The sequence below is a fragment of the Bubalus bubalis genome, chromosome X (genome assembly GCF_019923935.1).
Source record: "Bubalus bubalis isolate 160015118507 breed Murrah chromosome X, NDDB_SH_1, whole genome shotgun sequence".
NCBI lineage: Eukaryota > Metazoa > Chordata > Mammalia > Artiodactyla > Bovidae > Bubalus > Bubalus bubalis.
In genome coordinates, this window is record NC_059181.1 from 54,594,990 (window position 1) to 54,607,428 (window position 12,439).

General features: G+C 40.3%; 1 protein-coding gene across 1 annotated transcript in view; it reads left to right on the top strand.

Moving 5' to 3' along the window:
- Positions 1–12,439, top strand: part of DGKK (diacylglycerol kinase kappa) — a 160,038-nt gene that overhangs the window by 41,886 nt on the left and 105,713 nt on the right. The window contains exon 3 of the mRNA XM_045164345.1: positions 391–495. Coding sequence (XP_045020280.1) covers positions 391–495 — 105 coding nt within the window. The remainder of the gene's footprint in view (positions 1–390; positions 496–12,439) is intronic.

The following is a 12,439-nucleotide window of genomic DNA, read 5'->3' on the forward strand; positions in this document are numbered from 1 at the left end:
AGCCAAAGAATCTAGATTCAAATTCTGGCTTAGTTTCTTACCTACTCTTTTGCCCTGAGCAAGTCATTTAACTCCCTTTGCCACAGAAAAAATATCCTGACTATAAAGTGAGGGAAAATAATACTGCCTAGCTCTTGGATTTGTAATGAAGATTGAAATAAATAAGATACATAAAGTACAATAGAACAGTGCCCAGTACATAGTAAGTGCCTTTAAATTGTTGTTTATTACTGTTATTAGTTGGGCTGGCTCTGGGAACTGCTGTCATATATTTAAGAAGTGGCTTTGGTTGTGCTTGGTAGACCTGTCTAGTATCTTAGAGAGTTCAAACGCTCTGTTTGGGGGGCTAAGTTTGAGTTGGGAACCAGCTAATAATGTGACTTTCTGTAGGTGATCACACCACAACGAAAAGTTACGCTGGCTGCACCCAATCGGAAAGACATGGAAGAATGGATTAACGTCATAAAAACTGTGCAACAGGGAGAAATCCGTAAGGTAGGCTAAATAATAGAGGATCCACTCAACTCTCATGGGTAAACACTTAATTGACTGCATTAGCTAAGCCACCTTTCAAACACGGAAATAATAAAATGGAAGCAGATACCATCTGATCAGGAATTTTGGATGTATATCATTAGGAAATCTGTCTATAAATAGAATTAATTCGCTTAGACTCAAACCTTGGTAAATATGTGGTTTAGAAACCTCTGTACACATCCACTTTATATATAGATGTCACTGTTTGCTCAATGGATGAGGTACTCAAGATGAATGTGAGAAGCTAACTTAGATGTTCTTATGTTATTAATAGCATAGCTGCAATCAGCAGTCTTGACTTGAGTCTGCGAAGTGACTATAGTAACAACTAAGGAAACTGAGGCTCAAGGATAAGGAACTAGACCAAGACAAAATAACTATTCAGTTGCAAAGCCAAGATTTAGACCCAGGCTATGTGAATCCAAAGCCTTTGTCCCTAACCATTATGCCCTTCTGCCTCTCTGTTTACTGTTCACAATAAAGGAAATATAGAGGGAGGAGCAAGGAACAGTCTTCCCCAAAGCGTGGCAGGGTTCCTTTTCTCCTTAACAATACCAAGCCCTGGGCTACTGCTCCGGGCAACAAGTGGTACTGCCACTGAAACTCTGGGCTATGCCCTCTGCTCAGTCTTCCACAGACCTACTGCACTAGAAGTTATGTAAGTTCCAAGAGAGGAGGGATTTTTGTCATTTATTTACTTAGAGCAGTGTCTGGCACATAGTAGAGGCTCAATAAATATTCTTTGAATGAATAAGTGAATCTGAGGGTAATCTTGGGGCCAGGGTTTAGAAAGAGAGTGACATATAGTTCATCCTAAACAAAGTTCTACTGTGAAGATTTTGAGATAATGGGGAAGATTAATTCAAACGTGAAAAGAAACTTATGTATAGGAGATGTATAGGCCCTGTGATACTCAAGAGGGATAATGGATTCTATACTCCCATAATCATAAGCTAGCAAACTTTATAAAAACCATTAAAAAGTAGAGAACCTATATATGAAAGGGGTCAAGTTTTCCAGTAAAATGCTAGTGTTTTATAGTTTAAGAATTCAGGATTTCTTTCTCTACTTATTAGCAAAAATGCATATAAAAGTTAAAAAATATAACCTGATGTCTTAAGTAACTAGTAAAGGGTAGAGGATTGTTATAGATATTTGGGGTGGAGCAGTAATGGCACCCCACTCCAGTACTCTTGCCTGGAAAGTCCCATGGACGGAGAAGCCTGGTGGGCTGCAGTCCATGGGGTCGCTAGGAGTCGGACACGACTGAGTGACTTCGCTTTCACTTTTCACTTTCCTGCATTGGAGAAGGAAATGGCAAGCCACTCCAGTGTTCTTGCCTGGAGAATCCCAGGGACAGGGGAGCCTGGTGGGCTGCCGTCTATGGGGTCACACAGAGTCAGACATGACTGAAGCGACTTAGCAGCAGCAGTGTAAAATAATAGGTAGTAATATTGTTCAGTCGCTCAGTCGTGTCTGACTCTGCGACACCATGGACTGCAGCATGCCAGGCTTCCCTATCCTTCACCATCTCCTGGAGCTTGCTCAAACTCATGTCCATTGAGTCAGTGATGCCATCCAACCATCTCATCCTCTGTTATCCCCTTCTACTGCCTTCAATCTTTTCCAGCATCAGGGTCTTTTCTAATGAGTCGGTTCTTTGCATCAAGTGGCCAAAGTATTGGAGCTTCAGCTTCAGCATCAGTCCTTCTAACAAATATTCAGGACTGATTTCCTTTAGGATTAACTGGTTTGATCTCCTTGCAGTCTAAGGGACTCTCAAGAGTCTTCTCAAAACCACAACTCAAAAGCCTCAATTCTTTGGCATTCAGCCCTCTTTAAGGTCCAAATCTCCCATCCATACATGACTACTGGAAAAACCATAGCTTTGACTATATCGACCTTCGTCAGAAAAGTAATGTCTCTGCTTTTTTAATATGCTGTCTAGGTTTGTCATGGCTTTCTTCCAAGGAGCAAGTGTCTTTTAATTTCATGGCTGCAGTCACCATCTGCATGATTTTGGAGCCCAAGAAAATAAAGTCTGTCACTGTTTCCATTTTCCCCCCATCTATTTGCCATAAAGTGCTGAGACCAGCTGCCACGATCTTCATTATTTGAATGTTGAGTTTTAAACCAGCTTTTTCACTCTCCTCTTTCACTTTCATCAGGAGGCTCTTTAGTTCCTCTTCACTTTCTGACATAAGGATGGTGTCATCTGTATATTAGACGTTATTGATAGTTCTCCCTGCAGTCTTGATTCCAGCTTGTGTTGCATCCAGCCCAGCATTTCTCATGATGTATTCTGCATATAAGTTAAATAAGCAGGGTGACAATATATAGCCTTGATGTACACCTTTCCCAATTTTGAACCACTCCATTGTTCCATGTCTGGTTCTAACTATTGCTTCTTGACCTGTATACAGATTTCTAGGAGGCTGGTAAGGTGGTCTGGTATTCCCATATCTTTAAGATTTTCCACATTTTGTTGTGATGCACACAGTCAAAGGCTTTAGCATAGTCAATTAAGCAGAAGTAGATGGTTTTCTGGAATTCTCTTGCTTTATCTATGATCCAGCAGATGTTGGCAATTTGATCTCTGGAGAACTCCATGGACAGTATGAAAAGGCAAAAGGATATGACGCTGGAAGATGAGCTCCCCTGGTTAGAAGGTGCCTGATATGCTACTGGAGAAGAGAGGAGGGCAATCACTACTAGCTCCAGAAAGAATTAAGAGGCTGGGCCAAAGCGGAAACATTGCTAAGTTGTGGATGTATCTGGTGGTGAAAGTAAACTCTGATGCTGTAAAGAACAATATTGCATAGGAACCTGAAATGTTAGGTACATGAATCAAGGTAAATTAGACATGGTCAAGCAGGAGAGGGCAACACTGAACATTGATATTTTAGGAATCAGTGAACTAAAATGGACAGAATTGGGAGAATTTAATTCAAGTAACCATTATATCTACTACTGTGGGCAAGAATCCCTTAGAAGAATTGGAGTAGCCCTCATAGTTAACAAAAGAGACTGAAATGCAGTACTTGGGTGCAACCTCAAAAATGACAAAATGATCTCAGCTTGTTTCCAAGTAAACCATTCAACATCACAGTAATACAAGTCTATGCCCCAACCACTGATGCCAAAAAGGCTAAAGTTGACCACGTTTATGAAGACCCACAGCACCTTCTAGAAGTAACACCAAAAAAAGATGTCCTTCTCATCATAGGGGATTGGAATGCAAAAGTAGGAAGTGAAGAGATACCCGGAATAACAGGCAAGTTTGGCCTTGGTGCACAAAATGAAGCAGGGCAAAGGCTAGTAGAGTTTTGTCAAGAGAAAACACTGGTCATAGCAAACACCCTTTTTCAACAACAAGGGACAACTCTACACATGGACATAACCAGATGGTCATACAGAATTCAGCTTGATTATATTCTTGGCAGCTGAAGATGGAGAAGCTCTATACAGTCAGCAAAAACAAGACAAAGAGCTGAATATGGCTCAGATCATGAGCTCCTTATGTAAAATTAAGGCCTAAATTGAAGAAAGTAGGGAAAGCCACCAGAGAAGGCAATGGCACCCCACTCCAGTACTCTTGTCTGGAAAATCCCATGGATGGAGGAGCCTGGTAGGCTGCAGTCCATGGGGTCGCTGAGGGTTGGACACGACTGAGTGACTTCACTTTCACTTTTCACTTTCCTGCATTGGAGAAGGAAATGGCAACACACTCCAGTGTTCTTGCCTGGAGAATCCCAGGGATGGGGGAGCCTGGTGGGCTGCCGTCTCTGGGATCGCAGAGTCAGACACGACTGAACTGACAGCAGCAGCAGGGAAAACCACTAGATCATTCAGGTATGACCTAAATCAAACCCCTTATGATTATACAGTGGAGGTGACAAATAGATTCAAGGGATTAGATCTGGTAGACAGAGTCCCTAAAGAACTGTGGACAGGTTTGTAACATTGTACAGAAGGCAATGACCAACACCAACCCCAAGAAAAAGAAATGCAAGAAGGCAAAGTGGTTATCTGAGGAGGCTTTACAAATAGCTAAGGAAAGAAGAGAAGCGAAAGTCAAGAAAGAAAGGGTAAGATATACCCAAATGATTGTAGAACTCCAGAGAATAGCAAGGAGAGATGAGAAGGATTTCTTAAGTAACCAATGCAAAGAAATAGAGAAAACAATAGAATGGGAAAGACTAGAGATCTTATCAAGAAAATTGGAGACACCAAGGGAACATTTCATGAAAATATGGGCACAATAAAGGACAGAAAAGGCTAGGACCTAAAAGAAGCAGAGGAGATTAAAAAGAGGTGGCAAGGATACACAAATCTATACAAAGAAGGTCTTAATGACCCGGATAACCACGATGGTGTGGTCACTCACTTAGAGCCAGATATCCTGGAGTGTGAAGTCAAGTGGGCCTTAGAAAGTATTAGTATGAACAAAGCTAGTGGAGATGATGAAATTCCAGCTGAGTTATTTAAAATACTAAAAACAATGATGCTGTTAAAGTGCTATACTCAATATGTCAGCAAATTTGGAAAACCCAGCTATGGCCACAGGACTGGAAAAGGTCAGATTTCATTCCAATCCCAAAGAAGGGTAATGCCAAAGAATGTTCAAACTACCATACACTTGTGCTCATTTCACATGCTAGCAAGTTAATGCTCAGAATCCTTCAAGTTAAGCTTCAATAATATGTGATCTGAGAATTTCCAGATGTACAAGCTGGATTTAGAAAAGGCATAGGAACCAGAGATCAAATTGCCAACATCCGCTGGATCATAGAAAAAGCAAGGGAATTTTAGAAAAACATCTACTTTTGCTTCATTGACTATACAAAAGCTTTTGTGTGGATCACAACAAACTGAAAAATGCTTAAGGAAATGGGAATACCAGACCACCTTAGCTGCCTCATGAGAAACCTCTATGTAGGTCAAGAAGCAGCAGTTAAAACTGGACATGGAACAACTATGTGGTTCAAAATTGGGAAAGGAGTGTGACAAGGCTGTATATTGTCACCCTCCTTATTTAACTTATAGGCAGAGTACATCATTCGAAATACTGGACTGGATGAATCACAAGCTCTAATCATGATTACCGGGAGAAATATCAACAACCTCAGATATGCAGATGATACCATTCTAATGGCAGAAAGTGAAAAGGAACTAAAGAGCCTCTTGATAAGGGTGAAAGGAGAGTGAAAAAAACTGGCTTAAAACTCAACATTCAAAAAAACTAAGATCATAGCATCTGGTCCCATCACTTCATGACAAACAGAAGGGGAAAAAGTAGAAGCAGTGACAGATTTTTTTCCTTGGGCTCCAAAATCACTGCAAATGGTGATTGTAGCCATGAAATTAAAAGATGTTTGCTCCTTGGAAGGAAAACTATGACAAACCTAGACAACATATTAAAAAGCAGAGACATCATTTTGCTGACAAAGGTCTGATAGAGCTATGATTTTTCCAGTAACCATGTACAGATGTGAGAACTTGACCATAAAGGAGGCTGAGCACTGAAAAACTGATGCTTTTTAATTGTGGTGATGGACAAGACTCTCGAGAGCCCCTTAGACTGCAAGGAGATCAAATTGGTCAATCCTAAAGGAAAACAACCTTGAATATTCACTGGAAGGACTGTTGTTGAAGCTGAAGCTCCAATATTTTGGCTGCCTGATGAGAAGAAATGACTTGTTGCAAAAGACCCTGATGCTGGAAAAGATTTAGGTCAGGAGGAGATGGGGGTGGCAGAGGATGAGATGGTTAGATAGAATCAGCATTGAGTTGGAAGATAGTGGAGGACAGATGAGCCTGGTGTGCTGCAGTCCATGAAGTCCCAAAGAGTTGGACTGGACTTGGCAACTGAACATCAACAACAGCATATATAATTAAATCACTTTATTGTACCTGAATCTAACACAATATTGTAAATCAATTATACTTCAATATTAAAAAAAGAGATAACACAAGAGGTAATTACAAGAGGTAATAAGTCCTGACAAGAATGTGGAGAAAAGAGGAGGAGGAGCCAAGATGGCGGAGGAGTAGGACGGGGAGAACACTTTCTCCCCCACAAATTCATCAAAAGAGCATTTAAACATCGAGTAAATTCCACAAAACAACTTCCGAATGCCGGCAGAGGACATCAGGCACCCAGAAAAGTAGCCCAACTCTTCGAAAGGAGGTAGGAAAAAATATAAAAGACAAAAAAAGAGACAAAAGAGGGAGGGACGGAGTTCCGTCCCGGGAAGGGAGTCTTAAAAAGAGAGAAGTTTCCAAACACCAGGAAACCCTCTCACTGCCGAATCTGTGCCGAGCTTTGGAAGCACAGAGGGCAACATAAAAGGGAGGGGAAAAAAAAAAATAAACAATTAAAAATCGCGGACTGTGAGCCCTACGGGAACTCCCCCAGCGGAGAAGCAGCGCAGACGCCTGCACACGGCATTAGCAAGCGGGGGCTGGGCAGGGAAGTGCGGCGCGGGCTGTGTCCCTTAGAGTAAGAATCGGGCCGAATGTCCTGAGCGCTATCTGAGCGAAATAATTTGGGCTAGCAAACCAGACTGTGGGATATCTACCACGCGAAAAGCCAGCCCTAACCTAAGACACCGCCAGGCCCGCGCACAGAACAAAGGACTGAACAGAGATAGCCGGCTGCAGACCTCCCCCTCCGGTGACAGGCAACCAGAGCCGGAAGGGGGCAATCGCAGCCCCAGAGAGACACTATCTATAAAACTGTAAGCAGGCTTCTTTGCTAACTAAAACTTCTTGGGGGTCTGGACGGTCAACATCTGCCTGAGAAGGTGCGCCGGTTTTACACCCAGATAACCGAGTGGCGGGGAGGCGATAAGTCGCAGCATTGGCGCCCGCCAAGCACCTCATCGCCTGAGCTGCTCGACCTGGGAAGAACACAAAACGCAGGCCCAACCGAGTCTGCGCCTCTGAGGACTACCCGAGTGCCTGAACCTGAGCGGCTTGGACCTGGGAGCTCAGTCCAGGGCCGGCCTCTGATTGTTCCCGGCGGAACAACCTAGAGCCCAAGCAGTGTGGGCAGGGAGGTTACACGCGCCGTGAGCGGGGGCAGACCCAGTGTGGCTGAGGCACTTCGAGCGCACACCAGTGTTATCTGTTTGCAGCATCCCTCCCTCCCTCCCCACAGCGCGGCTGAACAAGTGAGCCTAAATTAAAAAAAAAAAAAAAAAAAAAAAAAAAAATAGGGTCCTCCACCGTCCCCTTTGTGTCAGGGCGGGAACCAGACACTGAAGAGACCAGCAAACAGAAGAAGCTCTAACAGAGGGAAACGCCTTGGAAGCTACAGGCCATAGATTAAAACCCTGTGGTTACTACGGATTACATAGGAAGGGGCCTATAGATCTTGAGAAATATAAGTCGGACTAAGGAACTGCCAAAAATGAACTGAACCCACAATACTCACAACAAAACCAGAGAAAGACCTAGATATATTTTTACTATTTTTACGATCAATCTTTCTTTCTTTCTTTTTTTTTTTAATTAAAAAAAAAAATTTTTTTAAGTCCTCTATTGTCCTTTAATTTTCACTTTTATAACTATTACTTTGCAAAAAAAAAAAAAAAGACCCTATTTTTTTTTTTTTTCTTCTTCAGCAAACTTCATATATATATTTTATAATTTTTTGACCGTGGTTTTTTTTTTTTTTTCTTTTTCTTTTTTCTTTTTCTTCTTTTCTTTAACATTGCATTTTTGAAATTCCAAACTCTACTCTAGATTTTTAATTTTAGCCTTTTGATATATGTTATCAATTTTGTACCTATAGTTTTTTTCATAATTGCTGTGACTTTTTTTTTCCTCTGTTTCTCTCTCTTCTTCTTTTATATAACATCGTATATCTGCAATTCCAAACTCTACTCAAGATTTTTAATTTATGCTTTTTGGTATTTGATATCAATTTTGTACCTGTATTTTCTTTATAATTTTTGCGACATTGTTTTTGTTGGTTTGTTTGTTTTCTCTCTTTATTTTTCTTCTTCTTCTTCTTTTTTTTTTTTTTTTTTTAACGTTGTATTTTTGAAATTCCAAACTCTACTCTGGATTTTTAATTTTTGCTGTTTGGTATTAGTTATCAATTTTGTACCTGTAGTTTCTTTATTACTTTCACGACCTTGTTTGTTTTTCTTTGTTCGTTTTTTCTCTCTTTCTTTTCCTTCTCCTTTTCATTAACATCGCACTTTTGAAATTCCAAACTCTACTCTAATTTCTAATTTTTGTTTTTATGTATTTGTTACCAATTTTGTACCTTTAAGAACCCAATCTTCAGGACCCATTTTTCACTAGTGTACGAGATTACTGGCTTGACTGCTCTCTCTCCCTTTGGACTCTCCATTTTCTCCACCAGGTCACCTGTATCTCCTCCCTAACCCCTCTCTACTCTACCCAACTCTGTGAATTTCTGTGTGTTCCAGACGGTGGAGAACACTTAAGGAACTGATTACTGGCTGGATCTGTCTCCCGCCTTTTCATTTCCCCCTTTTATCCTTCTGGCCACCTCTGTCTCCTGCCTCCTTCTTCTCTTCCCTGTATAACTCCGTGAACATCTCTGAGTGGTCCAGTTGTGGAGTGCACATAAGGAAGTGACTACTGGCTAGCCCACTCTCTCCACTATTGATTCCACCTCATCTCATTTGGGTCACCTCTAACTCCCTCCTCCCTCTTCTCTTCTCCATGTAACGCTGTGAACCTCTCTGAGTGACCCTCACAGTAGAGAAACTTTTCATCTTTAACGTAGATGTTTTATCAGTGGTGCTGTATAGAAGGAGAAGTTTTGAAACTACTGTAAAATTAAGACCGATAACTGGAAGTAGGAGGCTTAAGTCCAATCCCTGACTCCAGGGAACTCCTGACTCCAAGGAACATTAATTGACAGGAGCTCATCAAACGCCTCCATACCGACACTGAAATCAAGCACCACACAAGGGCCAACAAGTTCCAGGGAAAGACATAACAAGCAAATTCTCCAGCAACAAAGGAACACAGCCCTGAGCTTCAAGATACAGGCTGCCCAAAGTCACCCCAAAACCATAGACATCTCATAACTCATTACTGGACATTTCATTACACTCCAGAGAGAAGAAATACAGTTCCATCCACCAGAACATCGACACAAGCTTCCCTAACCAGGAAACCTTGACAAGCCACCTGTACAAACCCACACACAGCGAGGAAACGCCACAATAAAGAGAACTCCACAAACTGCCAGAATACAGAAAGGACACCCCAAACTCAGCAATTTAAACAAGATGAAGAGACAGAGGAATAGCCAGCAGATAAAGGAACAGGATAAATGCCCACCAAACCAAACCAAAGAGGAAGAGATAGGGAATCTACCTGATAAAGAATTCCGAATAATGATAGTGAAATTGATTCAAAATCTTGAAATTAAAATGGAATCACAGATAAATAGCCTGGAGGCAAGGATTGAGAAGATGCAAGAAAGGTTTAACAAGGACTTAGAAGAAATAAAAAAGAGTCAATATATAATGAATAATGCAATAAGTGAAATTAAAAACACTCTGGAGGCAACAAATAGTAGAATAACAGAGGCAGAAGATAGGATTAGTGAATTAGAAGATAGAATGGTAGAAATAAATGAATCAGAGAGGATAAAAGAAAAACGAATTAAAAGAAATGAGGACAATCTCAGAGACCTCCAGGACAATATTAAACGCTACAACATTCGAATCATAGGGGTCCCAGAAGAAGAAGACAAAAAGAAAGACCATGAGAAAATACTTGAGGAGATAATAGTTGAAAACTTCCCTAAAATGGGGAAGGAAATAATCACCCAAGTCCAAGAAACCCAGAGAGTCCCAAATAAGATAAACCCAAGGCGAAACACCCCAAGACACATAGTAATCAAATTAACAAAGATCAAACACAAAGAACAAATATTAAAAGCAGCAAGGGAAAAACAACAAATAACACACAAGGGAATTCCCATAAGGATAACAGCTGATCTTTCAATAGAAACTCTTCAAGCCAGGAGGGAATGGCAAGACATACTTAAAATGATGAAAGAAAATAATCTACAGCCCAGATTATTGTACCCAGCAAGGATCTCATTCAAGTATGAAGGAGAAATCAAAAGCTTTTCAGACAAGCAAAAGCTGAGAGAATTCTGCACCACCAAACCAGCTCTCCAACAAATACTAAAGGATATTCTCTAGACAGGAAACACAAAAATTGTGTATAAATTCGAACCCAAAACAATAAAGTAAATGGCAACGGGGTCATACTTATCAGTAATTACCTTAAACGTAAATGGGTTGAATGCCCCAACCAAAAGACAAAGACTGGCTGAATGGATACAAAAACAAGACCCCTGCATATGTTGTCTACAAGAGACCCACCTCAAAACAGGGGACACATACAGACTGAAAGTGAAGGGCTGGAAAAAGATTTCCATGCGAATAGGGACCAAAAGAAAGCAGGAGTAGCAATACTCATATCAGATAAAATAGACTTTAAAACAAAGACTGTGAAAAGAGACAAAGATGGTCACTACATAATGATCAAAGGATCAATCCAAGAAGAAGATATAACAATTATAAATATATATGCACCCAACACGGGAGCACCGCAGTATGTAAGACAAATGCTAACAAGTATGAAAGAAGAAATTAACAATAACACAATAATAGTGGGAGACTTGAATACCCCACTCACACCTATGGATAGATCAACTAAACAGAAAATTAACAAGGAAACACAAACTTTAAACGATACAATAGACCAGTTAGACCTAATTGATATCTATAGGACATTTCATCCCAAAACAATGAATTTCACCTTCTTCTCAAGCGCACATGGAACCTTCTCCAGGATAGATCACATCCTGGGCCATAAAGCTAGCCTTGGTAAATTCAAAAAAATAGAAATCATTCCAAGCATCTTTTCTGACCACAATGCAGTAAGATTAGATCTCAATTACAGGAGAAAAACTATTAAAAAATCCAACATATGGAGGCTGAACAACACGCTGCTGAATAACCAACAAATCACAGAAGAAATCAAAAAAGAAATCAAAATTTGCATAGAAACGAATGAAAATGAAAACACAACAACCCAAAACCTGTGGGACACGGTAAAAGCAGTCCTAAGGGGAAAGTTCATAGCAATACAGGCACACCTCAAGAAACAAGAAAAAAGTCAAATAAATAACCTAACTCTACACCTAAAGCAACTAGAAAAGGAAGAAATGAAGAACCCCAGGGTTAGTAGAAGGAAAGAAATCTTAAAAATTAGAGCAGAAATAAATGCAAAAGAAACAAAAGAGACCATAGCAAAAATCAACAAAACCAAAAGCTGGTTTTTTGAAAGGATAAATAAAATTGACAAACCATTAGCCAGACTCATCAAGAAACAAAGGGAGAAAAATCAAATCAATAAAATTAGAAATGAAAATGGAGAGATCACAACAGACAACACAGAAATACAAAGGATCATAAGAGACTACTATCAACAATTATATGCCAATAAAATGGACAACGTGGAAGAAATGGACAAATTCTTAGAAAAGTACAACTTTCCAAAACTCGATCAGGAAGAAATAGAAAATCTTAACAGACCCATCACAAGCACGGAAATTGAAACTGTAATCAAAAATCTTTCAGCAAACAAAAGCCCAGGTCCAGACGGCTTCACAGCTGAATTCTACCAAAAATTTAGAGAAGAGCTAACACCTATCCTGCTCAAACTCTTCCAGAAAATTGCAGAGGATGGTAAACTTCCAAACTCATTCTATGAGGCCACCATCACCCTAATACCAAAACCTGACAAAGATCCCACAAAAAAGAAAACTACAGGCCAATATCACTGATGAACATAGATGCAAAAATCCTTAACAAAATTCTAGCAATCAGAA